This window comes from Strigops habroptila, chromosome 4, assembly GCF_004027225.2.
Source record: "Strigops habroptila isolate Jane chromosome 4, bStrHab1.2.pri, whole genome shotgun sequence".
NCBI classification, from domain to species: Eukaryota; Metazoa; Chordata; class Aves; order Psittaciformes; family Psittacidae; genus Strigops; species Strigops habroptila.
The window spans coordinates 80,683,385-80,711,367 of NC_046358.1; the positions used below are offsets into that span (position 1 = coordinate 80,683,385).

Here is a 27,983-nt window from a genome sequence, read left to right on the forward strand (position 1 = left end):
CAAGTTGTGCACGTGTCTTTATTGCAGTTGGGACAGTGGGCGCACACACCTCGACCCACACCACCCATAGGGACAGGTGGGGGGCTCATGGTGGCTTCCCAGGCCCCCCATCCCCAGCCGTGCTGGGGGAGAACATGGCAGGAGGTGACAGTCCCCGTCGCCTCCTCCAAGCAGCATCCCAGCTTCAAGGACTGGAGCACCCAGCATCTTCCAGACAGTGATGGCGAGGTGGGGGTAACCCCCTGCTCACAGCCACTGCAGGGAGAAGCCCTGGTTGAGGCTGAGACCGAGGTCGCTCACAGTGAGAACCTGTGGGAGGAGAGGAAACATTTTGGGGTACAGCCTCAGCTTGGGGATGTGGAGCATCCTGTCCCCTTCCCAGCCTGGCTGAGCTCCACTCTCTCTGAACACTGACATGGCAGGACAGCCACCCCGGAGTCCTCACACACCTCCTCAGCCACCAACCCTGCCTGTGACCCTTAGGGCTAGGAGAGGAGGGATGGAGACCCCCAAGGATGGGGATTCCCCAGGACAGGGTACCCTGAGATGCAGCTGTACCTGGTTGTCCAGGTAGGAGAAGGGCTTCTCCTGGCCATTCAGGAGGACCTTGCTGGGCGGTTCTTGCACCCCAAAGATGCTCAGTGTGCCAATGGTGACTTCACTGGCCTCAGCGCTGGCATGGAGGACGGTGGAGGTGAAGATGTTCTGCAGGAGGAGAAAGCATGAGCTCAAGGTGGCCGGGTGCTGTGGGACCCCCCTACCCTCCCCACTGCATCCCACCTGCGTGACGTTGAACACTACATAGGAGTAGCTGCCCTGCTCAAAGGTGTCCAGGCTCTCGCCATCATCCCAGAAGAGGTCTCCCCAGGCAGAGGTACTCGAGGACAAGGCCACGATGAGGCACAGAGGGTTCCTTCGGGTCGCCTCGCTGGTGGTCCCTGGTTTCTGGGGTTCAAAGACATGGGTACTATAGGGCTGCGAACACATGGGATGCGGGTCTGGGAGCTAAGGTGCAGGGGGGACACACACGCTGTGGACAGCCCCGAGGAGGTGGTGGATGGGTGCTCACCTGGGTGGGCAGGATGGCACCCTCCCGGATGTGCAGGTTGAGGTGATCCAGGGGGGCTGACATCTTCACCATCTCCCCACTGCTGTTCATTGAGGAGCCCTGGGTAGGCAGCGAGAGACACCGGTGTCAGAGGCACAACGTGGGGCTTGGCATGGGTCTGGGATGGAGCAGTCCCCTTCCGCCATCAGGGCTTGCTGGGCTTAGCTGTGGCTTCCCATCCACAGCCCCGAGATGGTCAAGCAGGGACCATCCGACCCCAGCCAAGTGCCGCGGTGCTCCTCACCGTGTAGAAGTCGTACCACGTGCCTCGGGGGACATAGCCTGTGACTGAGTCCACCCCAGGATCCAGCACTGGTGTCACCAGCAGGCTCCGGCCCCACAGGAACTGCCTGTCCAGCCCCAAGGTGGTTACATCCTGAGGGAACCTGCAGCGGGATGGAGACACCACTTGGATCGGCCACTTCTCCATGATCCAGCGTCTCCCCAGCTCCCACAGGGGATGCTCTTACTCAAAGAACAAGGGCCGGGCGACGGTGTCCCCTTGCAGGTGAGCACGGTGGAAAAGGGTGTAGAGGAAGGGCAGGAGGGAGTAGCGGGTCAGCAGCACATCCTTCATGGCTGTCCTCGCTGCAGGGCTGAACACCGTTGGGTCCTGGGCCTGGGAGAGACAAGGAGAGTCATCCCCAGCCCCATCCTCACCGGGCATCCCCACAACCCCTGACCTCCTGCATCCCACGTCCTGCATCCCACATCCCACATCCTCCATCCCACACCCTGCATCCCATCCCTGGGGTGCCTCCCACTGACCTTCTCGTTCTGGGTGTTGTGGTTGCGAGCAAAGGGGTAGAAGGCACCGAGCTGCATCCAGCGTGTGCACAGCTCCTCCGAGGTGCTGCCGGAGAAGCCGCAGATGTCCGCCCCGACCAGCGGGATGCCAAAGAGGCTGAAGCTCAGCAGCCCTTAGGGCAGGGACAGGGAGTTTCCGAGGTGTCTCTGAGCAAACAGAAGGCTCAGTGGAGCTGGGGATGCTGGTAGGGAGGATCTGCATGCTGTGCCACCTACCTGGGATGGAGTAATACATGTCCTTCCACTGGCTCTGGTTGTCGCCCAGCCAGTGCCCCGAGTACCGGCCCTGGCTGGGGAAGGTGGAGCGGGAGATGACAAAGGGGCGCTTCCCATGGATCTGCATCAAGGCACTGGAAAATAACAGGAAGGGCCAGGGGCAGGAGGTGAGAGCAGCCCCCCAGGAGTTTACCTTATCCCACAACAGTGCAGGTAGAGGTCAGCACCGTGGCAGCCCTGAGTTGCCGAATGGTTGGCTGGAATGGTACAGCAAAGGCTCGGTGCTAGGACCAGCCTCACCCTCCATCCCTCCCAGAGCAGTGTCAGCTTCCCTCCTCTGCTGGGTTATCCCATCCCAGCAGCTGTCAGCAGCCACAGCATCTGCCCTTTGTGTCAGGCACTCAAATCCCCATCTTTTCGCTACATAGCTGTGAGCAGCAGGGTTTCACCCCCTCCCCAGGCTGGCAGGAAGCGGGATGCTTGGGTACCTCGCCGTGGCTTTGGCTTCCATCAGCCCATAGAGGTTGTGGAGGTTGTAGTGCACTGAGGCTTTCTGCTTCGCTGAGGCACACACTGTCTTCGCAGAGAGGGAATCACCCAGCACGGCTGCCAGGAGGGAGAGATGCTGTCAGCACACGGCTGGGAGGGATGCAGGGGATGCAGACTGCCCCTTGCTTTGCTTGGTGGCTCTCGGGCAGCATTCCCACACACAGGAGACAGCCACCACTGCCAACCCAGCACCAAAAGCTCATGCACATGGTCCCATCCTGCACTCTGACATGGCCTGACAAGTGTGCAAGGGGTGGGTGTAGACATTGGCACACTCAAGTAGGGATGGAGACATTCAGTGTGTGAAACAGAGACATGATGTCTCTTAAAAATGGTTTTTCCCCATCGCACTCGGTTGCCAGCGATCTTCAAGCACACGGTACCTATGAGCACAGCCTTGTATTTCATATCACTCCTTACCCGGTGTGTAGGGTGGGCTGTCGAGCTCTCCTGGCGGGCAGCCTTCTTCAGACCCATCCAAGAAGTTGGATGGCTCATTCATGTCCTAAGCAAAGAAAATGGTTGAGCAATTTCAAGGGGGAGGTTTTGGGGATCAGTGGATAGAATGGAAAAAAGAGAATGGAAAAGCTGCATTTGAGGGGCAAACGGTCCTGCCAGGACACACATGGGGCATGATCAGAGCTTCTGGCAGGGAGTGACCTGGGGGCAAGGAGGGACTTACGATCCAGAGGCCGTCGAAGGGTACGTGCGCATGGAAGCGCTGCAGGTTCTCCAGCCACCACTGGTGTGTGTCCGGGTTGGAGAAGTCTGCAAAGGCAGTGAAGCCAGGCCAGACCTGTGGGGACATCACAAAATGATGAGTTCAGTGCGCAAGTGGTTTGTGGGGGGCCAGCACACGGAAGGGGGTACCCCAGAGGTGTGAGCATGCTTAAGGGCCAGGGTGAAACAGGCGATAAGCCCAGCCTGACTGCTTCGAGCCCTGGATGCTGCACGCACAGCATCCCTCCTGCCTCCATGGTACCCAGGAGCATCGGGGTGCTGAGGACACCCCAAGGTCCGATGGGCAGTGGCAGCTGATAGAGCAGCTGCTCTGCCTCCTCTTGCACAAGCCCTGACACCACCTAGCCCAGGGCATGCCATGGAGAGGCCATGATTTCTGCACACTTTTCCTCGTTCCAGGAATTTTAGCTGGTTCATTTTTCCCCATGTTTTCAGGCTACGTTAAAAGCCTCCTCCTTGTAGATATCGAGCGAGAGCTGGTGGGAGCAAATGGCCACGGTGAACAAACTGTGAGGGAACCAGTGCAGAGCAGATCCGGAGGTGCGTGTCCATCACAGCCAGCCTCCCCTCAGCCCCGAAACAGGAAGGGACAGAAATCAGATGACCAGCCTTGGGCAGAACTGTCAACTCCATTAAGTTCATATGACATCCACGGGCTCCTCTGCTGGGACAGGGGCTGGCTCCTGATGGCAGTGGAGATGCCAGGAGGTGACACACAGGGCTGAGAGCTGAGCCAAGCCCTGGCAGTCATCCCAGAGAGGTCCCTTGGCCACTTGGCTTTCTCTCCAGCGTGAGGGATGAAACCCCAGCCCTGCTATTGCTCAATGCCATAGGGCTGGGATTTCCCTGCAGAGCTCCTCACCTGCCCGATGAGTGTCTGCCCTTGGGTGGTGTTGAGGAACAAGCCCCGTCTCAAGCCTTCATCAAAAGGCCAGTAGGAGCCGTTGGGGTTGGTGCTGCTGATGCCGGGATCCTGGGGATGGAGCAAAGGGTTAGTGCCATTCCTGGCAAGGTCATAGCCCTTTCTCCCTGCCAGACTGGTGTGATTCAGAGAAGAGGACAACCCAGACAGGGTCAGCCAGAGCCCACACACTGTGGCTGTTTTCCCCAAGGGGAACAGAAACTTGCTTCAACACTTCCAGGCATGTTTTCTAACATACCACTTCTGCAAGTCCCCAGGACCCATTAGGGTGTTTTGGGGAGGGGGGAACAAATACAAAAAGTCATGTGCTTATGCAAGAAATGTCAGGTCACAGATGGGTTTGGGCTACAAGGGGGAGTTCAATAGGGAGGGAACACAACCTTTGACTCCCAGGACCCCCAGCAAGCAGAACCTGTACCCCCTTCCCTTGTGGAGGGAAGAAGGGAGACCACAGCCAGGTCATGAGATCCCAGCACTCATGCAGATGTGAGCACCCACGAGTTAAACAGCCTGACCCGCAGTTCCTCCATCCTTTCACCCATGGGGACAGGGGCATCCCTGTGCTTCTGCAGCAGAAAGGAGCACAGCACGAGAACCTGGCCTGTATCTCTGTGGTCCCTGCACTGGGGGGATTCCCAGTGGCAGTTCTGGTGGGGATCAGCCTCGAATAAAATTCCCCAGGGCTGGAGATGACCACGAGCCTCCCTTATGCCTCTGTCTTACACCCTGGCTCTGCAGCCAAAACAGCACAGGGGGAGAAGAGGAGAAGGAGTACCAAGATCATAACGTAGTGCTGCCCATGTTTGTGGAGGTCTTCCACCAGCGAAGGGAGGGAGGCAAATTTCTGGGAATCTAAGGTGAAGTCCCGGTACCCGTCCATGTAATCGATGTCATTCCACTGCGCATCCTGCGGGACAGAGGCTCAGGGATGGGTCATGGAGCCTGGACCACCCGCTCCATGGGTCTGAGGAGTTACCTGGGGGATCTGGTAGTTCCTCATGGCTCTCACAGTCTGCCAGGTCTCATTGCTGGATCCATAGCCCCAGCGGCAGAGGTGGAAGCCAAGTGCCCAGAAGGGTGGCATGGCCGGGAAACCTGCAGTGGAAAAGCAGGAGCATGGATGGGGTGTCCCAAGATAACAGCAGCATCTCATAAGGGTGGGAAGGGGAGAGGAGGGAAAGGAGGTGGTTGCTGGGAGGGCTGGGGACAGTGGTGAAGGTGGGATGAGATGGGAATGGGGCATGGGGAATGTGCCAGCAAATGGCCACATTGGATACAGGCACTTACCTATCACCTGCTGGTACTGCTGGATGACCATGTTGGGATCGGGCCCCAGGAAGATGTAAAAATCCAGCACCCCCCCGATGGTCCTCCAGGTCAGGCCTGGAGCGGGTTGCAGGGCCACCTCTTTGGTGAGGGGAAGAGAAACAGACAGTGACAACTGGGGAGCAGCCCCCAGACCCTGAACCCCATGGCAGGGACCAGGCAGCACCACAGGCAATGGAACACAGAAATCCCTGCCTTGCTCTTTGCGGATGCTAAAAGGGCATCTGGAGGCTTAAATCATCACTGGTTTACGTTAGGAGGTTGCTATCTTAAAAATCTGCTATTTAAGCCTAAAGCTGCACCATTCTCCCAGCTTTCACTTAAAGACCAAGCTCACGCAGGGCTTGCTTTCACATCCTCCCCCAAAACCCCCTCCTTGGTGAGTCGAGAGCTACTTGTACAGGTGAGCGTGTGGGAGCAATGGCTTTCCTAGAAGGGCTTTTCACAGGAGCGAGCCCTTGAACCTCAGCTCAGGTGGCTGCATCTCGCAGGAGCTCCTGCTGTGGAGCATCACTGTGCTACAGCGAGCACAGCTGGAGCTATGAGAGATGCAGTGTCACAGCATTGTCCCAGCTGGCTGCAAGCGGCGGCTGCTGGGGGGCACACGGGTGGTCGCCGGTGCCATTCCCGACACGGCGGGAGCCCGCGGGAGCTGCTGTGTTACCAGCTGGCACACGTGGCAGATCCCACAGCTGGGAACAGCGCGGGTGGCAGACGGCATCGCCGGCTGCGCCCCAACTGTGCCACACTGCCAGGCCTGCGGGCAAGGATGTCATGGGTGGAGGGGGAACGGGCACAGACCCACACACAAGGGACTTGCTTTTCCGATGGCAACTTGGCAGCTGGGTGTGTGGTTAAACTGCTTGGCAGTTGCTAAAGAGCCTTGCTGTAGCCAGGAAACAGATGGCTACGCTCAGTAACGGAGCTATCAAACCACATCTTTCCCTTTCATGGCTTCCTCTCACCCCAAGTTCCCAAACCGGCTGCTTCAGCATCTCCCATCTGTCCCCACCTGCCAGGTCCTCCTCCAGCGACAAGCCGGGCTGGGGTGTCCCAGACCACCTACCCATCGCGTTGCTGTTGAGGAGGAAAACCCCGTGAGCATCTCCACCTTCCTCCATCAGCAGGTAGAAGGGGTGAGCACCGTACAGGTTGAACGATTCCTGCAAAGAGGAGGTGATGGGTGAGAGAGCAGCTCCTGGGTAAAGCAGGAGAGCCCCATGTCACCAGGGATGAATAAATGGCCCCAAGTTGCATCTGCCACCACCCTCCATGGAGGACAAGACGAGGGATGAGGATGGTTTCGGAGCTGGGAGGCTGCTTCTTCCTCACAGCTTGGTGGCTGATAGCAAGCTGGGCTGGGCGAGAGGGAAACCTGCCTCATGCAACATGTTGCATGAGCAGCAGGGTGGAGCAGAAAGCACTTGAAGTGCCAAGAGCGTTTTGCAATTGCACTGAAATCCTCCCGGTATGTGTCTGCCCGCCGGCCCCGACCACCCCCTGCCTCTGCCACTCCTGCTGCCCACCCCCTGATGTGCTCTCCCAGGGCTTGTCAATGCAGCAGAGAGCAGTACCCCCTGTCCTCACCCCCTGCACCCCCACCATGGGGAGAGTGGAGATGGTACCATGGGAGACACGTCGCGGGCCCACAGCGTGAGGGTGTTCCAGTCCATGCTGTGCAGGAGGGGGCCGCGGTGCTCCCCCAGCCCGTAGAGGAACTTTGACGGGAGCGATGTGGATATCTGGAGAAACTGGTCAGCGAAGATCAATGGGGCCACAGTGGTGTTGAGCCTGCCAGGGTGACATGGAGGGAGAGAGAAGGTCAAGAGGGGACAGGAGGGCTGGCCAGGAGGATTAGGGACGGCAGTTATACAGTGTGGGGCCACTATGAGCAGGCAGATGAGGGGTGGCTGTGACTGGCAATCGTGAGCGACAGCCATGAGGGGAGATCACTTTGCCCTTAGTGACATGGTTTATTGGTGGGCTTGACAGTCCTGGGGTAACGGTTGGGCTCGATGATCTTAAAGGTCTTTTCCAGCCTAGTTGATTCTATGATTCTAAGAGGGGATGCTGGGATCCATTGGGATCAACAACTGACTCCTTTGCTCTTGAAGCATCCCAGCGGTCAGTGCAGCAGCGTATGTCCCACTCCACATTCAGCCCCAACACATTGGCCAGGGAAGCAAATTCAGGTCTGGCTGGACATGAGGCACAGCCCGAGCCTGAACCAGCCTGTCCCAGGATGGCACAGCCTTTCCTTTGACACCAGAAGTTTCCACCCAGTTTATTAACCACCAAGGAGATATGGTGGTGGGGTTTCTCAGCCTGCTGTCATTGATAAGCAGCTCTCAAGGATGGACCACAGGCACCAGCAAACAGGAAGAAGGAGGAAAGGATGGGATCCCAAAAAAACCCTGGCCATACATCGTTGGTGCTCACGAACAGCTTAGTGTGGGCAAAGCTTTGGAGGTGGCTGAGCAGTGCAGTAAAGCAGTGCTTTTCCACAGAAGCCTGGAGCTGTGTGTGTCCCTATAGCTTGGACAGCCGGGGAAACCCAAAAGCAGGGTGAAACGGGCAAAGCCACAACGCTCTTGTGGCCCTTTCCCTGAATCACCAGGTCCCTTATTGGTGATGTGCTGTAACCTGCACAAAGGCTGCTGTAGGATATGGAGAGGAATTAGGGCATTGGGAGGTTTTTGAACAGGTGCTGATCCCACCCAGCCCTGCCACAGCAAGCACATAGGTCAGCCTGTGGGGACAGAACTCACATGCTGCACAGAAAGATAAAGACAAAGAGTAATTATTGGCTGGAGATCTCGCAGTGTGGTTTTTCCTTAGGAAAAACCTCTGGGAATGATGCTGGAACCTGCCTATGGTGGGATGAGCTTCCCCCCACCCATTGTGGGATGCGGAGGAGATGGGTTCTTACAGCACCATCCCTGTCGCTCTGCGCCGCAGCAGCACCCCAAAGGGATCCCAGGAGAAGTCCAGACTGTAGATGGGATTTTCTGCTTTCTTCATTGCCCGGGGAACCTCGAGAGGAACCTCATACCGTGGGTTGGCTGCATCCGTTATCTGCAAAATGGAGAAAATGTGCTTTAAAGACCAGCAAAGCAAGAGGACAAAGGGTTGGAGATGCTCATTGGCCATGTACAGCCATGTCTGGAGCACAGTACCTTGAAGATACTGTGATATCGGTCTGAGCAGGGTCACCTGTGGAATGGAGAGATGCAGGAGAGCAGCCAGCAGGAATCTCACCTTGATGTGCAGCCGCGTGTCCGTCTCAAACTCCACATCCAGCCTCAGCATCTCGATGTCCCGGGGGTAATAGGCCTTCTCCCTTCGCACCAGCAACCCCACCATGCCCAGCGCTGTCTGGTTGAGGCTCTCCAGGGTGTAGCTGGGGAAGTCGGGGGGGTAGAAGCACCAGGGCACCCCTCGCTTGCCCCCCGCCGGCGGTGGGCTCTCGATGAAGCAGCACCCCCGGCTTTCACACAGCTCCTGTGTCACCACCACGCGCCGCTCCGGGTAGCAGTCAAAGCGGTGGCTTTCGGGCACCAGGAGACATTTGGGGGGCAGCGTGGGTTGGGGCCAGCCCACTGATACTTGCTGCAGCACCCAGACGGTGATGGCACTCAGCAGCACAGCAGCCACCAGCAAGCCACTGCCCACCCAGCACGGGGCCAGCTTCCCATGGCCGGTGGGTGCTGGGGCAGCCCCTTCCTCCTCCAGCCGGCACGCTGATGGCTGTGTCAGCTTCTGGTACGACTTCATCGTCCTGGTGCTGGAGCGAGGGGGAGATGGAGGCAAATGTGAAGGAGATGGAGTAGGGGAGCTCACTGAGCCTCAAGGATGGCTTTCCCACTCCCAATGGCTGCGGTTCAGGCAGAGCCTGCCCAGCTCAGCACCCTGCACCGTGAGGCTGTGCCCTTGGCTAAGATACACGCGGCAAACTTGGCAAAGGATGGCTTTGCTAGGGTTGGGTGGGCCTGACCCTCCACATGACCCTCCGCCAGCCCCAGGGGACAAGGCAGCATCTGCCTGTTCCTGAGGTTTGGCAGAGTGGCCCCTCAAGTTTTTCCCAGGTCTGAATTTATGGGCTGCAGCATTTCTGGAAGCTGCAAGCAGAACCAAGCTCCCTCTGCTCATGGGAACAGAGCTGTGGTGCTGGGAGCTGCGGCTCCGAGGTGCAGAGCATCCTCTGCTCCGAGCATCCTCTGCCACTGCCCAAAGCCCTGAGTCAGAGCTTTTAGCTCCAGGAAAGGCTGGACGAGGGATGGCAAGGAATATGCTCTTAGTCTTTGCCTCCCACTGATAAACCTGCTTTTACCAACCTCTCGGGCAAACATCTCCTAGACCGTAAGCAAAGGAGACTCCCACACTCCTGCTGAGTGCAAGGAGCAATCTCAGTACCTTAAATAAGAGACACAACTTTCTTTTCTCCATCTCCCGCCCAAGCCATAGGCACTCAGACCATGCACGTCTCCTCCCTGCAATCTGCAAAAGCTCAGCAAAACGGCTTTCCCCAAGAAGCAGGTTTTATTCCCAGGCACCAAAACGGCTCAACCTGCCACGGCCTGGCTCCAAAGCCTTATGCAAGCACCGGTCACTTCCCCAAGCGTGGGTCACCCGGGGTGGCAGCACCCACACGGCATGCGAACCCCGGGGTCCTCGGCACGCCAGCAGCCCATGGCTCATGTGATGCCACCCCGCAGCCGTGGCATGCAGTGGGGGGGACCGGGACACCCAGCGCCTGTGGCCGGGGGGTCTCCAGCCCTGGCTGGGGAGGCACCGCGGCCCGGGCCCCCCCTGCCCCGGCTGCCCGGGCTCCGCTCCGGCCTCCCCAGGCGCTTACATACACGTGTCTCCTCTTGACATTGTGGCTCCGGGCGGGCAGCGGGTAGCGGGCGGGCAGCAGGCAGAGGGCAGGCGGCAGGCAGCGCTCCCGGCCGCCGCAGCAATGCCTGCTCTGCCGTAAAAACCCTACGAGACGCCCGGTCCTACCGCTCCTCTCTAGTAGCTGCGCCTCCACACACGCCTCCTCTGACACTTGCCAGCTGCTTGCTCGCTCTTCTGGTCTGTGTGCTTTGTATTTGTATGTTTTAATATATAAATCTACAGCCAATGTTGTTCGGAAGCCACGAGGTATAGATTATGGGAGATGAGAGATTTTTTAGATTTTTCCCAGCCTGTAGCACGCAGGGTCATAGAATCATAGAATGGTTTGGGTTCGAAGGGACATTCAAAGGTCATCCAGTCCAACCCCCCTGCAATGAGCAGGGTCATCTTCAAGTAGATCAGATTGCTCAGAACCACATCCAGCCTGGCCTTGAATGTCTCCAGGGATGGTGCGTCCACCACCTCTCTGTACAACCTCTGCCAGTGTTTTAACACACTCATTGTAAAGAATTTTTTCCTCACATCCAGCTTCTTAGTTTAAAACCATCACCCCTCATCCTATTGCAACAGGCCTTGCTAAAATGTCTCTCCCACCCTTCTCATAAGCCCCTTTTAAGAACTGAGAGGCTGCAATAAGGTCTCCCCAGAGTTTTGTCCAGGCTGAACAGCCTCATCTCTCTCAGCTTTTCCTCATAGGAGAGGTGCTCCATCCCTCTGATCATTTCTGTGGCCCTCCTCTGGACCCATTCCAACAGGTCCATATCTTTCCTGCACTGAGGACTCCAGAGCTGTATGCAGTACTCCAGGATCTCAAAACCCAGAGTATTAATGTCGCCTTTCAGGGTGAGAGCACTTCACCCAAAACAGCCTGAAAGAGGTGCCTGTGCTGAATCCAGCACCATGGTTTCAGGGAATTGTGATGCTGGCTGGGTTTTGAGCACACAGGTGGGCTAGACCCACAACCTCCGCACACTTCCCAAAGCAAAGCCATTTTGCCATCCAGGTTTTCACCAGAGATCCTTTCTCCCATGCACTCCTGTTCATCCTCAAGTGTCCACAATCGCAGGAAAGCCCAGGCTTTCCCACTCTCATGGGACTGGAGAGCTCTTCGTTGTTTCCTATAAAGGCCATTGCAGTCTAAAGGTCAGCAGCAAAGGACAACAGACCTTTGAAGCAGAGTTGCTTTCCGCAGGGAATTAAAAGAGAAAGTAAGAGCTGTTGAGAACGGGGCGATTCACCCAGAAACAGGATTTCAGGCAACACGATATCCCCCCTGTGCCATATGTGGTCTGTCAAACCCATGTTGTTGAAAAGACAGCGGAAAATACCTCAGTTGTGGTGAGCCTCATGCGTGGGTCTGTCACCACAGAGGGTTACATCCCACCCAGGATATAACCAGCCCATCTCTCCTGCTCTTGGAGATCATCGTTGCAGGGATGTCTCAGGGAAAAACCTTGGATGATGCAGGGTGGCTCCAGCCACTCCTTGCTATTACCACCAAAAGGGCAGGTGGCCGTGCTGGGGACATCAGTGGCCCAAGACTCGCACCACCAGCACCCTGCTCCTTGCTTGTCTTGACTCTCTGAGCCACCAGAAGCCACCAGGTTGTAAATGAGATCTGGAGACAAACCTCAGAGGCATCAGTGGGGACCGCAGGGATGGCTGAAATCTGCCCTCCGAGCTCACCCCGTCCCATTGCCCAGGGCAGGTTTTAAACCAGAGGCTGCAGCTTCGGAAGAGGTGAAGGCCAACACTGTTGCAGTCACACTGGTGCTTTAACCACCCTCATTAGTCCGGTTCCAATAAAAAATAGGGGTTTCTTAACAGGGAGGTGCATCTGTCACATGCACCCGTGGGACTGTGCCAGATGTGGGGCGGCCCATGTTTTGCGGCTCGGGTTGTGCAAAGGGAGCAGCGAAAGACAAGATCTTACTCAAAGCCTCAACTATGGCCCTTAGATCTCCTTCAGTGAGGTTATTTATCCCCGAGGCTGGAAAGCACAAATTGCACGGGTCCGACGCAGACCTTCTAATAGAGTAATGAACATGGAAAAATGAAAGGGAGCCCAGTTTCAATGGAGACAGTTGGGTTTGGTCAACCGCCTGGTTATTACATTTTTTGGCTGTGTTTTCATCATTACTGGGTGCTCCCAGGATCCATCACTGCTCAGGCCGCTGGGGTCAGGGTGCTGTGTTAGCAGCCCTTGCAATTGCACAAGAAAAGAGCAAGACCTGGGTGTGGGATCCAGCTCCGGGTCAGGATCTGGCCCTGCTGCAGCGCTCAGGGGCTCTAGGACCCAACTGGCAGAGGATGAGCCCCACCAGCGGCTGCCACATGGAGCCCGGTGTCCAAAAGGGACCCTGCGCTCCCCCCGGGACGCTCCCGGTGTCCAGGACGTGCTCCCATCCCTGCAAAGCCACCATGGCTTGAGGGTGCAGAACCCTCTGCCGGGGCTGGGCTGGGCCGGAGAGATCCCAGCGCTTGGGGGGGGTGGACGGGGACATACACACCGGGTCATGGTGCCTGGCGCTGCACACCCTGGTTGTGGGGACACATACAGACACACATACATATACACACACACACACATATACATACACACACTGGGTCATGGTGCTCTGTGCTGCACACCCCGATTGTAGGGGGACACACACACACACAAACACACACACACACGTGCACATATATACATACATATATACGTATACACACATGTATACACACATATACACACACATATACATACATACGTACATACACACACATACATATACATACATATACACACATACATACATATACATACATATACACACACATATACATATATACGTACATACACACATATACATACATATACATACATATACACACACATATACACACATACATATACACACATATATACATACATACCTATACACACACACAAACATATACACACACATATACATACCTACATATACACACACATATATACATATATACAGGCACACATATACATACATACACATACACATATACATACTTACATATACACACACATATACATATGTACATATACACACACATATACATATGTATATATACACATACATATACATACATACGTACATACACACACACATATACATACATACATGCACACATATACATACAGGCACACATATACATACCTACATCCACACACACATATACATACAGGCACACATATACATACATACACACACATATACATACAGGCACACATATACATACCTACATCCACACACACATATACATACAGGCACACATATACATACATACACACACACATATACATACATACATACAAACACACACACACAAAACACCGAGTCACGGCGCTCGCCGCTGCGCACCCCGGCGCGTGTGTGTGGGGAGGCGGTCACGTGACGCCGCCACTCCACCCCGCTCCGCGCGCCCTTCCCCATGAATGAACCGCGAGGTGGGGGGGGGGGGGGGGGGAGGGGCGTGGCCTCGGGGGGCGGTGACGCGCCGCCGGCGGGGCGGGGCCGGGCGGGGTGACGCGCGGCGTGACGCGCCATGCCGGAAGCGGCGGGGGCGCTGGTTGGTCGGCGGCGCGGCGGGGGGGAGGGGGCCGCCCCGCGCTTGTTGTTGTCCGCGGGACTCGCTGGCAGGGACGGAGGGAGCCGCGCAGCGCCCCCGCCACCGGCCCCGCCGCCCGCCGCCGCCGACACCCGCCACGGGCGCGCGCGCGCCTTCCCGCCGGCGCGCAGGTGAGGAGGAGCCGCCCGGGCGCGGCGGGGTCGGGGCGAGGGGTTTGGTTGGAGCTGGGAGGGGATGTGAGGGGAGAGCGGCGGCGATAGGGGGGGGTTGGTCCATGCGCTGCCGCTGACTGAGGTGGGGTGTGTATGGGGGGGCGGTGTGTGAAGTGGGGGGCAGCGGCTCGGCCCGGTCCGGTCGGGTCCGGTTGGGCGCGGCGGGCGGGGCGGCTGAGGTAAAAGTGCTGAGTCACCACCGCGCCGGGCACGTGGTGCCGCCGCCCCTCGCACCGGGCCGGGCCGGGCGGCGCGCACGTGGGCCCCGGCGGGGCGGCGGTGAGGGGCGCCGGGGGAGCGCTCGGCCCGGGGAGAGGCGGCGGCGGCGGCGGGGCGGGGGCTCGGCGGGCCCCGGCGGGGACCCGCGGTCACACCTTCGCGGACCCAGCGTCCCGCCCGCGGGACGGGCCCGGCGGGTGCCGCGGGGACGCGGGGTCCCTTCGGGAGGGGCTTTGCCCGGGCGCCGCTTTCCTCTTGTTGTTGTTTGTTGTTGTTGTTCCCCCTCCCCTCGAGGCTGAGCGCGCTGCCTGCCTCTGCCTTTGAATGGCTCTTAAAATACATGCGAGGAAACCTGTTGTGACGCCGCGCTCTCCCAGGTCTAAAAATAGCTGCTTTTGTAGTACGGAGGGAGCAGCCGGGGCGCAGCCGGTACCGGGCAGCGTGGCGGCAGCGTGCGGCGGGCACCGGGCGTGGCGGCGGCCTCGGCGAGCTGCCCTCTGCCCCGGGAGGCACCGCTCCCGGTCCCCTGCGCTGCGGGTCGGGGGTTGTGTTGGGGATGAAACAGGGAGATCGTGGGATCGGGCTGGTCGCGGAGCCTGTCGGAGTGGGGGGTGTGTGCGCAGGGGGGAGGCTCGGCAAACGGGGTGCTCTGGAGCCACGCAGGGATGGGACAGTGGGAGGAAAGGGGACGGGGACATTCTGGGTGCCGTGTGAGCGTCTGGTGGGTGCGGGACGGTTTGGGTGTTTAGTCAGCAATGGGGGGTGGGTGGGGGAACCTGTTCGGAGCTCCCTGTGAAGGCAGTGGCATAAAGCTGGGGAAGCATCCAGGCCGCGAGTGAGGGGAACCGAGGTCTCCGAACTCTCACAGTGTGTCAGGGTCTGTTTCCTTCCTCCTCCTCTTCCTCAGGCTGAAAGCCCGCTCCCCTCCCTCGTGGGCTGCTCCGCGGAGGGTTTCTCTTACAGATTCTGCCGAAAGCAGGCCATGAGGTCTCAAATTAGGAACGAGCCCCCTTTGGGCAAAGTTGTTACAGAAAAGGGAAAGGCCTCCATTTTCACTTTCACCTGGCAACCCCCTCCTTTGCTATCATAGTCCTGAAGCTCAGCCGGGGCCCGGGAGGGCGGGGAGAGGGAACTGGTGAGAGGAAAGTGTTTCCCGGGAAAGCTGCACGCCTTTTTCTTGCACTTTCAGTCCTTACGAGCCCTGTCGGTGGCGAAGCGCAGCCCTGTGCCCCAGCCCGGTCGGGGTTTAGCAGCACATGGATTTACCTTGTGGGTTTTTTTTTTCTCGCTGCTGAAACGGGTGCGTGTTGGTCCGGTTTTCCCCCCTCTCCTTCCGTGTGTACACGGTGCTGCCTTTGGAGAAGCCTTCCTCGTGCAGTCACTTCCTAGAGGTGATGGACGTCGTGGTTGCCCAATGGCAGCGCGCTCGGCTCCGCGGCACCCGAGTTAACTCTGCTCCTACCCGCTGGAGGTGCTGAATGAGGGTCCAGCAGCAACGGGGTGATTGCTGCAAGGTTGGGACACGCCGTGACTTTCGCCTTCAGGACACCCTGCCCTCTTGTGCAGGCTCTGAGCCGTCAGGGCTTTGTACCATAGCAGCGTTAAACGTTCCTGGTTGTATTGCGCCAGGCTCATGCCCTGCTTCGCAAGTGTTTCTGAACCAGAGGCAGACATGTGTTAGCTCTCTTTTTGTTTGCCTGTCAGGGGTAGCGTGCTTTGTCATGTTTTATGTCATTTCTGCGCCGTCACTCGTCTCGGCAATCTGTTGCGGCAAGGAGTTCAGTACTGCTGTGTGCCTCCTGAAAGGGAAAAATACAGATCAGCTTGATACAGTCTTATTTCCATCAGCGTTGGAAGATGATTAATGGTGTGGAATGCGCTGCAGAACTTGGTATTGAAAATCTCTAGCTGTGTGAGATGTCTGGGAAGCAAAGAAAGGACAGCTGGGAGCGCTGGCCCCCGCGGCAGTCGGGGTTTGTGGGATAAGCTTGCTCACTGATCATTTCTGTAAACATCCAGCTGTGAAGTACTTGAGCGGTGCTAGCACTTTCAATTATCAGGAAGTTTCAGGCTCAGCACCCTGTAGAGATGAGCAGGCAGTTTCCACTTCGGTCTGAGCTATTGTTTCAGGCTATCTTCAAACTTGGGCGAGTGATAGAGTGCTCTGTGACCATCAACACAAGAACTGGGGAGGGGGGATGCAGTAACAAGAGCGATTACCCTGCCACTAAGCTCCCGAGCGGAGGGACAGGTTGCGTAGCGAGTCCCGCTGCTTTGCAGTATTGCAGGACCCTGAATAGCAATGTGCTATGTTCCATTTTTAGCAGCTGATGAAGACGTCCAACTCAATGGCTGGCACGTGGGGTCAGGAGCAGCGTAGCTAGGAATCCCGATCACAGCTCTGCCCCAGGATCTGGCTGTGCACCCGAGCAAGTTATTTGTTGCTCAGTGACTTAGCTTGGCCATCTGGGGAGGTGCATCTCTGGGCTGGTGATGCTGAAGCATAATTCTGGTGTAGCTCTGTCACTGTGTTTTGTAAGCACGTGATGGAAAAAGTGCTGTACGCTTGTCAGTGCCGGGGCTCGCTGCTGCATACCTTTCCCCTTCAGCCACCTCCTCAGTGAAGTTTCTGAGGTGACACGCAAGCGTGCCCTCCTGGTACCCCATATCCTCTGCTTTCTGGCCACAGGCTCTCTGCAGCATCTGACTAGGTTGTTTACCAAACCACTAAAGACTGTCTGATATGTGTCCAGGCTTCCCCAGAGAGCGCCTCAGAGAGCCGTGTCCTGGCAGCTCTCAATGCGTTCTGAAGGTTCCTGAATCTCCTCTTTGCTGCTGGATGCTGGTTCCGATCCATAAGGGAAATGGAAAGCTGGCCAGCTGGGCGAGGGCTGCATGGAGCTCCTCTAGAACAGTAAACAGTGACTCACCCCCTCCTTGTGTCTTCTCTCCCTTCATGTCAAATATATTGCCTCGCATATGCTTCTACTCTCTGATTCACACCATCAGCCCGTCCCTCCCCGCTCTCATTACAAATGAGTGACAAGCGTCAGTCTGCCTTACAGGATGTGTGAAGATTGTCAGAGCAGGAGAATGGCTTCTTGAATGATAGGGAGAAGGATGGTGCTCTGCCTACCATGCTGCAACGTGCTGGAAATCCGTGTCATGCCTCTGAGCAGCAGAGGCATGGCCACGAAGATTTAAGCATCCCTAGTTCCCTTCACCTGTCAGCTCAGATGTTATCCTTGGTAGGCACTTCCATTTGGGTAGCGCTTTGGAGCTGGGAATAACTTGTGGATATATGAGAAATTTCACTAAAATAGCTGCCTTAGGATTAAATCACTGCGTTTGGGATTGAGTAGAGTATTCTCTGTGTAACTATGCTCAGTGGCAGAGATCCCCATTGCTGCTTGAACCTCACGCTGTTTTTCTGCCCTCTGGAAGTCGTCGCTGGCCTGGCTGGAAGCGAGGGTTGCATGTTTTCAGTTTGCTGTATGTGTCTGAGGATGGAAGCTGAACACCGGCAGGGCTGTCTGCCAGGCTCTCATGTTCTGGCCAGGGTTGTCTTTCAGTGTAGAGAGAGTTCTAAAATGCGAGTTCATCCGCAGTTGTCGGGTGTCAGCAGTGACTTGATAGTAATTCCTTAATACGTAACGCGCTTTGAAAGCCCTGTAGCGTGGAAAGTCTGAAATCTCATTCTGGCATGTTTTCTTCCTTAATTGCAAACCTTGTGTGGAAAGCTCCGTCCTACCTCTGCCCGAGTCAGGCTTTCTGCTCTCTTCCCTTTTCAAAGCAAAGGAATGGAGATCTCTAGATGGTCCAAGCCGAGACCATCAGGCTTGGGATGTCAGCCAGAGACCTCCAGGTTTTTGGGAGGATGCTGCAAGAGGCTGAGGAATCGTCTGAGAGAGGGAGAGGGCGTTGGCAAGGCTGTCAATGGGTAACTTTATTGCAGAATTACAAGGGCTCTTTATGTAACCCACAGTCAAAACACTTGCTTAAATACAAGCGTGGAGCTGCGCTGGAAAAGCCTTTGCCCCTTACAGTTGTATTACTACTCGCCGCTTTATTTATGTAGCGTTTGAAACGTGTCGTACCGCTTACAGAGCAGCGATGTAATGCAGTCCTTGTTCCAAAAAAGCTGAGCTCCTAATTTTAGACGTGATGCAGCAAACGCAATTAAGAAAAGAAGGGCAGGCATAGGGTAAAGACTAAAAGGGTTCTAATAATCAAATCGCAGGCAGGGTCCCAGCAGACCCCTGGGCAGCATGTTTAGGGAATGCTGCTGGATAGGGCATGTTTGCAGGATGGTTTAGGATTTCGTTGTGGGGTTTTTGTCTTCTAACTGTGGGAGATGCTGTGCTTATTTCAGTTGGTAGCTGAAGAGTCCCAAAGAGTCCTGATGGGAAGGATTTTGTAGGTGGAGAGATGGAGCCCGAGGCCCCAGAAGACTGTTGATGGGGGTTGCGAGTGGTGTTGTATTGGTTTCGAGCCCTGACCATGCCTGTGGGTTCACCTAGTGCAGAGATAACACTCACCCTGGCACTCATATGAGTGCGAGACCTGAGCTTGTGTTTCTACTTGCACTACCAAATCCTGCCCTTAGGGTCGGGGCAGACCCCAGTCTCCCACCCTTGTGTGAAGAGGGCTCAACCTCATTCCTTGACCTCATGGTTCCCCAACCTGCTTGCTCATCTCTGTGCCAGCAGCAGCTCCGGTGCAATAGGATGGATCCCAGTCCATCTCGGAGGGATGCTGGCCCATCCAGGGCGCTCTGGCGTGCAAGTGGAGATGGGCGTGCAGCACAAGGCCGTCCGCTGAGGAATGTGCAGGGTCAGGAGATGTAGCTTTGACGACATGGAGCAACAGGTGACCGAAAGGGTTCTGTCACATGGAGCTGGAGCATCGCTGGGGTGGCAGGCGAGCCCGCACGCCGACCCCCCCGGAGGCAACCTCACCCCTTGGCTCTTGTTTTCCATGATACTTTACGTTTCTTTCCATCTCGGCGCAGCCAAGCGGCCCTGTTCAGTTTTTCCATCGGCTGGCATAGAAAGTGCTTTGAAGACGCGCTGGGTGAGGATCAAAAGGGTTTTTTGTGTAATTGGTGGGTGTGACGGGTCTGCCGTCGGCCTCCCCCTCCTTTTTGACTTTCCTTTTCCGGTTTTAGCAGCGCGGAGTGCCGGCAGCGTGCCCCTTTCCTTGTAGGGATGGGGGCGGTGAGGGAGGGGGGGATGCCGAGGGAAGGAAGAGTTTCTGATGCTGTGGGAATGTGAGCTCTCAAACTCTGTAAACAGCTGGTGACTCACTGCATAACTATGGCACCAACTGCCTGCGCGGCTGCAGGGAGGGGGCTGCCGGCCGTTTCCTCTACGCACTGGCAGCGCCTCTGCTCTCCTGAACTCGCCGGGACCGTTGGGCTGAGACCAGGAGCTTTTTCCTTCCTCCTCCGTGCTAGCGCCTACGGCTGCGCCTCCGGCCTGGAGGTAGGGGTGGGTGGCCATGGCCCCGTGCAGAGGGGAAGCGATGGGGTCTGAAGGAGACCCTGCCTGCGGTCAGCCCTCGTGCAAAACACGCAGTCGGTCGGGTACATCCCCGTCCCTCAGAGGTTGGGACTTGCTCCCCTGTGGCCCTGGTGAGGCAGGGGCTGCTGGAGGTGTGCCCAAGGTGGGGTTCGGTGCTGGAGGAGAGGAGAGAGGGACTCGGTGATGCTCTAGAAAATGCAGTGCACACCAGTTACTGTAAGTGGTCCATTCATCACGGAGCATCTTGGCTTGTGTGCTGTGCGGCTGTCCTTGTCCCTCCTCCAGACATGGAGAGCTGTGCTGTCTCGGGCTTAAAAATAGAGAAGGCGCCTAAATACACTCTCTAATATCTAGGATATTATCTCACAGCTTTGCACTTAGGGGATTGGTTTTTTTCTTTCTATCCCCCCTTCCCCTTGCTCTTCATCTTGATCTTTACGTAAGTCGTGTGATGATGAGGTGTCTCGGCTGATAAAGCTCAAGTGACAGCGGTGCAGGCTGAGCCAGCACCTTTACCCACACGGCTCCCACTGGTCCCCAACCCCACCTTTGCCCCCTCCCCAAATTCCTCCACCCCCTGTTTGCAGATATGAATGAGTTTGTTTACTCTCCGACGACCTCGTGATGTCTTTGCACAGACATGACCTGAAGTCATTATTGCTTTTGGGCTTCTCTGTTTCCATGGCGACTGTCTCCGGGTTGGCTACTTTCCCAAGGTCACCATGGCAACTATCAGAAGGGAATCATGCTTGGGATGCTTTGGCTGGATTTTTCATGAATGATTAGGATGTGTGACACGATGCAGACGTGGAAATGGGGAGGGTTTGGGCTGGGCTGGAGAAGGAAGGAGGGGGGAAGAGGACTCCCGCCAGACAGGCTGTGCGCTCTGCGGTGCCACTGGGTGTGCATCGGGGGGGGGGGTCCGGTGCCTTGTGCTCTCCCCACTGGGGAGCCATAGGCAGAGGCTGTGATGGTGGCACGGCTGCGGTCGCCTCTCTTGTGGTAGGTACCAGACAGAGCTGCGTGCTGCCGTCACCGTGGGGTGAAGGTTTCGGGTAGAGGTGCGGGCAGGTGGGGTTTCTGCCAGGCGCTGGTCGAAGGGGTGTAGCCTCTTGCTAAGGTGAGAGTGAAGGGCAGTGTCTCGGTGTCTCGCTGTCGGTGGACATGCCTCCATGTCACTAGAAACATCTGGCAGGTCAGCTCTCGCAGCCCGGGGCTGAGAGGATCGGGAAGCAACAGTCTTGGTGCGCTGGGAGAGGCGAACTCCTGCCTTTGCTTTGTTATCGTGGGGGGGGGCTTTTGTTTCTGTTGTTTGGGTTTTCTGGTGGCGTCTCCTTTGGGTGGGGACGGCGCTGGAAGCAGGTTACAAACCAGGCAGCTTCTTTCTGGGTTGCTGATTCAATTTCGAGCTGGGTTAATAATAATCGAAATAAGAATGAAGGGAGTTGTTGTCTTGTGGCTTTTCAGTGCCTTTTATGAGCGGAGGTAACTCTTAATTCAGTCCCTAATAGGCCATTCCGAGCGTCTGGGATTCCTCTGGAGGGAGGTGAGCAAGTGACTGGGCCTGGGAGGCCACACTCTGTGCTCCCCTTGAGAAGGGGTGGCATATTGCAAGGTGGTGCATGGTGGTTAGCCTAACTGCTGTTTACAGCAGGAGCTCGTGTACTTTTCCCCCTCCCTGCTTAATCTTAGTATAGTTAATAGCAAAATATGAGGTCTTCAGCATCAAAAACCAGTGCACTTGTCAACGCAGATTTCTCTTTCTTTTATCTGAATGGGGTAAACTGATCTCTGAATCCATCCCAGTGTTTTAAACAACCGTGTGGTTATTGCTTTTAATAGTGGTTGAGTTGGGGGCTTCCACCATGTGTTGGGTATCTTCTTCCTCCCGTCACCTCTGACATTCATTACTGTAACCTGAAAATCTTGTTTTGTTTTTCCAGTTGCAATTTCTGAGCAGTTTTGTCCGGAAGACTGTGCTCAGGTTATGACGACTAATCCCAAACCGAACAAGGCGTTAAAGGTAGGGAAGAAGGCTGAGTGGGTGATGCTGGGTGGCGGGGGAGGCTGTCACAGAACCGTGCTCTGTGCGATGTTGGTTGTGCATGACTGTTCTCTTTCATTCTGGGAGGCTCTTACAAATGGGTGCTCATACAATTTCCCACTATCTACAGGAGAAGTTAGGGTAGAAGGATACTGGTGATACCCAGAAAGATGTCTGAAGTCTCTGGGATGGCATGGAGGTACCCCAGTTGCTGTCCAAGAGACTTCTGACTGTAGCATGTCTTGGCAGCATCCTGAAACCAGTGTTCCCAGGCCTGGTCAATGAAGTACTTCTCCTCTTGGGACTGGGAGGCTCTGGGAAAGGATGCCTTCAGCTGGTGTCTCTCAGATCCATGAGACAGTAGATGTTTCAGACATACCAGCTTGGTGGCAGTCTATGCATGGGTTGTACATGCATCGTCACAGTTCTTTTCCCCTATCTTAGTGTTTCATTCCAGATGTTCTGCAGTCTCTGAAGAGACAAAACGATGATATCTTAAAGGTTCTGCATTCAATGATCTTAAAAGTCTTTTCCAATCTAAATGATTCCATGATTCTTAAAATAATTGTGGCAGCAAACCTGCTCGGGAAAAAGGCACAAGGCCTTGGTGTCTTTCGTGTGTAACTTCAGAGCCTGGCCTATGCACCGGGACAACCAAATCAGGCTGTGGTCCTGCGGCCCAAGCAGGGTTTTGTTCATTACTTGAATAAGCAGTCTACAGCGAAAAGCCACCAAATGCTGAGTTAAACCTTGCATATAAGTGGCTAATTCTGCTTTTGAGATGCTGCACTGGTGTCCCAGCATAATGCTGGGAAGAGGTGTCATCTTTAGCATTCATAGTATGAATTCTGGGTCCTGACAAAGGAGTACGAAGGGCTTCAGTCTGCTTTTCATTTATCTCCTTAAAAAATCTTACTGCTCAGCTCATGCTGGGTGAGGAAGGCTCACTGCTTTCTCTGACTTAAGAGGGTTACCCAAAAACCCAGACGAGAAAGCAGTGCTCGGATCTCTGCAGATGTTTTAGTGGAATATGTGCTCTCTGCAATGCTTCGGGGCTGTTTTCCAGGTAGGGCTGTGACGTTGCTGAGGGGTGGCCTGTCTCTTTTTGCTGTCCAGAGCATCCGTTCACGTAGGGTTGCTGCTACCCCTGTGCTGTTGGTATTTGCAGGTAAAGGAGGAGTCAGGAGAGAATGCCCCAGTGCTGAGTGATGATGAACTCGTGTCAATGTCTGTACGGGAGCTGAACCAGCACCTGAGGGGTCTCACCAAAGAGGAGGTCATCCGTCTGAAGCAGCGGAGGCGCACGCTGAAGAACCGGGGCTACGCTGCCAGCTGCCGCATCAAGCGCGTGACTCAGAAAGAGGAGCTGGAGAGGCAGCGGGTTGAGCTGCAGCAAGAGGTGGAGAAGCTGGCCAGAGAAAACAGCAGCATGAAGCTAGAGCTGGATGCCTTGCGCTCCAAGTACGAAGCACTCCAGACCTTTGCTCGTACTGTGGCGCGAGGGCCCATCACCCCGACCAAAGTTGCCACCACCAGTGTCATCACCATCGTGAAATCAGCCGAAATCTCATCCAGTTCTGTGCCGTTCTCAGCAGCGTCCTAGTGCCCTCGGTGGGGGGAACTAGCAGCCTTTCAGAAGGGAGGGGATAAGGCTCTTATGCATTGTTCCGGAGTACTTGGTCACGTCAAGAATTGGCATTTTAACAATTCTCTTCCAAAAGTGCAAAAAATAGGAGAAGAAAAGAGAAAAAAAAAAAAAAAAAGAAAAGAAAACAAAAACCCCCACCCCAGACCTACAGAGGGAACTTAACTGGCTGCTTCTGTCTGGACTCAGTGGCTCCATCAACCTCCTGTGTCCAGGATTTGAGCTCTGTACGCAGTACAAATAGCAAGATCTGCTTCCTCCTTCCCCCTGCCTCCCCCAAGGCCCTCTCAGCCGTGGGCAGCTTTCCAGCTGCGAGAAGATACCTGGGGAGCCTCCGGAGTCTTTGTGAATGATGCTCAAGAGCCAGGAAACAGATGGACTGTAGAAATCATCGTGTGAGATGAATGTATGGAAAAAAAAAAAAGAGTTTCCTTTTGTGGCATCCTACTCCTTGTAAGAAAGGTCTCCCCTATCTTCCCTGCTTCCACCTGATATTATGAGGGCAGGGATATAGGCTTTTTGGGTTAGATTTCATCCTGCTATGACTGGATGGGAGCAGGAGGACGATGGAGACTAATGCTTGGGTCTGACCACACCCATAAGGAATAACCTTTCGTTTTCAATCCATGCTGTTAAAATATGGGAAAATATATATATTTTACATATTTTAATACGCCCCATTACCTGTGTGGCCTGTAAAAACAACTACATTGCAGCCTCCTTTATTCCAAGCCCAAGTTTCCCAATAGCTCCTTCCCTGAGGTGTGCCTGTGAATTGGGTATATTTATGCAGTTTATTTCTTCCAAATGATCCGCAGTCTTGAAGTAGCAGCTGCTTTATTGTTTTTTTCTGGATTCCCTGAAGCTTATAAGGGAAGGAGGCACAGTAAATGCTGTGAAGAGCAGTGTGACGGGGAGGAGAAGGGGAGATGATGAGGAAAAATGCTGCAAGTATTACCAGGTGGAGGCAGAACTGGCTGCAAGAAGGTGGGAACAGTTCTGCTGGGATCAGCACTATGAGAAGGGGTTTGTGCAGAGGTATTTCAGAGAGATGTTTTTAAAGCACTGAAGTGTAACTAGAGGGCAATAGCATTCAGACGGGAGGAGAGAACTTCCAGAGCCTCCTCTTTGACAAAAGCATTGGCAGGTTAGCAATGAACGTCCTAGCTGGAGAGCTGGGCTCGCCAGTCTTTGACCAGAGAAGGGCTGTGGGGAGGTCGGATGGGAGCTGGAAGAGTCTTTTCCTCTCCAGAGCACGTCAGGCACTGAAGTTGGGATCCAAAGAGTACAGTGAACAACCCTCAGTGTTCAGACAACCTGTGTGAACGTGACCCTGAAACTTGACGCTTTCTCTTGCCAATGGGTGGATTATCCCGAGAGGACAGGATGGAAAATGATGGAAAATCAGTGTGTATGTAGGGGACAGAAGAATTGGGATCGAGAAGTTGTTCGGATGGCTCTGAGCAGTGGTTTGGGAGAGGGATTTCTGGCTCGGCAATGGGCAGAAGGTGGGAAGCCGAAAGGAGCTGAAAAGAGGAATGTTTCCAGGTCACTGTAAAAAAAAAACAAAATAGCTATGTTGGTGTTCATGTGTTTTGTTGTTGTTCGTTTGTTTTCCTTTTTGAAGTAGGAAAGAGAAGGGACTGTGAGTTTTGCAGGGCAGGTCAGAGACTTGTGGAACGGACGATGCCTGTTGTCACGCAGGTGAGAAGAGAACGAGATGGTTGAAGTTTAAGATGAGGAGAAGAGCTTAGAGGATTTGGGCTCCAGAACAGAAAGCAAAGATCACGGAGAATTCACGAGTGTTTTGGACTGAAAGAGAATAATCAAGTGCCGCCGTTGTTGCAAAGGGGGCAGTGAACTGGCATCTGACACCCAGTATAATTCATTGTTTGAGGCTTGGTCTTGCCTTGAATAGCAGTAGGTTTGTAGACATTTAGTGAAGCCCTACTTGTCTTTGGAAGAAGTTGTTAGCTTGCTTTTTCTTTTATTATTTTTTATTTCTTTTTTCACCTTGTCATTGGAGTCTCTGGATTTCCCAGGAGGGTCCTTTGTGAAATAGGTTAATGAAAAGAGAAACCTCAGACTTGGTTCTCGTTCAGTCCTCAACATCGACAGCCGTGACCTTACTGAGCCAGAAAGGGTGTAAGTGAAACGCTTCCCGAAGGCTCGTTACCCCTGCCAGATCCACGTGTTATGGAGGGGAGCAGGGAGTTTCCTTCGAGTGATTTTCCAACACATAGAGTTTGGATGACACTTAGCGTTACCTCATTTCTCCTCCACTCCCTCCCTATCTCCGAACAGGCAGATCGATGTCCTGTGTATCAGTACCAGTTATTGACTCCCACAGCAGAAGCTGAGGAAGAGAAAGATGTTACTGTCATTTCCTGGTCCTCTCATGTTCTCCAGCTCACAGACATTGGAAACTTTCCCAGACCTTACAGGTGCCTCCGAAAACAGGCAAAATGGAGACTCCTGGCACTGTTGGGGCTTTAAATGAAAACTTTAATGAAAAAGGCCAGTTGACTTGAAAATGCCCAAATGCTTCCAGTCTTTCAAACAGCTCCAGAGCTCCATAACATTCCTGGCTAGATAGGAACACCCCTCTGGCTGCTCTTGAACCCCCCCGCCGGGGCAATCAGACCAGGGGAACGGAGGTCGAACTTGGTTCCGTGTGGGGGTCTTCTTGCTGTTGGAATGAGTTGAGAAACATATCTTTACGTGGCACTTCCCTTGTGGCCAAGTATTTCTTTTATTTCCAGTTCTTGGAAGGGTGCCAAAGGCTTGTCCAAGTGATTGCTAGTTTAGTGCTGGTAGGCACTTAAAGAAAATCTCTGGTCACTCGCTAAAGAACAAGAGGCCTGGGTGTTGTTAAAGCTGTTGATACCATAGCCATGGTAGGTAATCCATATTGGATATCCATAAGGACCACGTGGAAATATTTAAAGAGAGAGAAATATATATATAAATATATAATTATATACATTTTATCGTACAGATTTTTCGTAAAAAAAAAAAGAAAAAAATTAATTTTTTTTTTTTTTTTTTTCCAAGTTTGATACTGTAAATCTTTATTAAAAAGAAATTGCCAGTCCAGGGCTCCCTGGGTGGTGACCTGGAGGGGAATGAAATGTCCTGGCTAAAACTTCCACAGAGGGATCAGAATTGCAAGGTAATGTGGAGGGAGGAATGACCCGAAAGCTGTTGTGACCGCGTTGGAGACCCAGCTCCTCCACCCTGGAGGGTCCCTCCAGCTTGGGGTTGTCGCATTGCATTCCTCTGGGGGTCGGTTTGTTTCTGTTGTGGTTTTCTTCTTTTTGTTTTGGGTTTTTTTGGGTTCTTTTCTTTGATTTCTCTTGGGTTTGTTTGTTTCTTTTTCTCTCCGTCCTGCACTTGCAAGCCTGACACCCAGGGCCAGCGCGGCGTGGGGAGCTGGCTGCAGCCTGTGGCATCCCCCCAGGCCGTACCTCTCGCTTGTCTCTTTGCTGCAGTAGTTTGGATGCTGGGGGCTCCCTTCTTTGCCCCTCTTTCATTTGTGTCCCCCCCCGCCACGCTGCTGAGGAGCAGTGGGGGGGGGCTCTGGATCTGAATGCTGGGATCCTCTCCCCATGGGCCTGGCCTTGCTTGGGATGCTCCCCATCCGCAGTGTGGAAACCGAGGGCTGGGCGGGAGGCAGGAGAAGACGGAAGCGTCGGGCAGGGACTCGGGGAGGGACACCTCTGTTCTTGTGGATGTGTTTGCTGTGCTCTCTATTGGGAGTGGGGAACCTTTTCCCTCCAGGGCAGCTCCAGATCCCTTTGAAGCAAGTCAGCGTCTCTGCTTTTGCCCAACTCCACTGTCTGCCCGAGGAGACCGGGGTGACACCGGGGAAGGGACGAGGCGCTGGCGGGTGAGCTGTGGCAGGGCCAAAGCCAGGCCACTGGACGGCTCAGTCCCGGGGAGGAGGAGAAGGTGGCATTTTGTTTTTTCTCTCTCAAATCATTTAAACTTCATTGTCATGATTGTTTTTATTTAAGAAAAAAAAAAAAAAAAAAAAAAAGGAAAAAAAAAAAGAAAAACAAAACCTAAAACCTTTTGTAACGTGGATTTGTTTTCCTTCGTCTGTATTTCAGTCTGCTGGGGTGTTTCTGTAGATGGTGGATACTTGCTTTCATTTTTTTAATGATAGAAGTCTTCTGTTTTAAG

At 54.6% G+C, this 27,983-nt stretch overlaps 2 protein-coding genes across 6 annotated transcripts; one reads left to right on the forward strand and one right to left on the reverse strand.

Moving 5' to 3' along the window:
* On the reverse strand, positions 1-16,007 carry LOC115606194 (lysosomal alpha-glucosidase-like). Of its 3 annotated transcripts, none has more exons than XM_030481683.2 (20): positions 15,854-16,007; positions 8,928-9,453; positions 8,599-8,744; positions 7,295-7,460; positions 6,736-6,832; positions 5,631-5,750; positions 5,320-5,438; positions 5,119-5,250; positions 4,284-4,394; positions 3,363-3,476; positions 3,101-3,185; positions 2,620-2,737; positions 2,132-2,265; positions 1,877-2,028; positions 1,579-1,727; positions 1,353-1,494; positions 1,070-1,168; positions 781-945; positions 559-705; positions 1-309 (listed from the first exon to the last, which is right to left on the reverse strand). In XM_030481683.2, the coding sequence occupies exons 2-20, from the start codon at positions 9,441-9,443 to the stop codon at positions 247-249; spliced, it is 2,775 nt and encodes a 924-aa protein (XP_030337543.1). In that variant the 5' UTR covers positions 9,444-9,453; positions 15,854-16,007; the 3' UTR covers positions 1-246. The 3 variants fall into 3 exon arrangements, with proteins under 3 accessions (XP_030337543.1, XP_030337541.1, XP_030337540.1); XM_030481681.2 differs by lacking the exon at positions 15,854-16,007 and adding an exon at positions 10,529-10,659; XM_030481680.1 differs by lacking the exon at positions 15,854-16,007 and adding an exon at positions 10,525-10,627.
* Positions 14,114-27,855, forward strand: MAFK (MAF bZIP transcription factor K). 3 transcript variants are annotated; one of them, XM_030481684.1, is made up of 3 exons: positions 14,114-14,326; positions 22,053-22,132; positions 23,322-27,855. In XM_030481684.1, the coding sequence occupies exons 2-3, from the start codon at positions 22,097-22,099 to the stop codon at positions 23,754-23,756; spliced, it is 471 nt and encodes a 156-aa protein (XP_030337544.1). In that variant the 5' UTR covers positions 14,114-14,326; positions 22,053-22,096; the 3' UTR covers positions 23,757-27,855. The 3 variants fall into 3 exon arrangements, with proteins under 3 accessions (XP_030337544.1, XP_030337546.1, XP_030337545.1); XM_030481686.1 differs by lacking the exon at positions 14,114-14,326 and adding an exon at positions 19,881-20,070; XM_030481685.1 differs by lacking the exon at positions 14,114-14,326 and adding an exon at positions 20,938-21,111.
* The last annotated feature ends 128 nt before the right edge of the window (positions 27,856-27,983 follow it).

Coding starts and splice junctions, on each gene's coding strand:
- LOC115606194 (XM_030481680.1), bottom strand. CDS start 10,547: ATGTCAAGAGGAGACACGTGTAT. Junction 9,454..10,524: donor TCAAGAGGAGACACGTGTAT/GTAAGCGCCTGG, acceptor CCCTCGCTCCAG/CACCAGGACGATGAAGTCGT. Junction 8,745..8,927: donor ACACGCGGCTGCACATCAAG/GTGAGATTCCTG, acceptor TCCATTTTGCAG/ATAACGGATGCAGCCAACCC.
- MAFK (XM_030481684.1), top strand. CDS start 22,097: ATGACGACTAATCCCAAACCGAACAAGGCGTTAAAG. Junction 22,133..23,321: donor AACCGAACAAGGCGTTAAAG/GTAGGGAAGAAG, acceptor TGGTATTTGCAG/GTAAAGGAGGAGTCAGGAGA.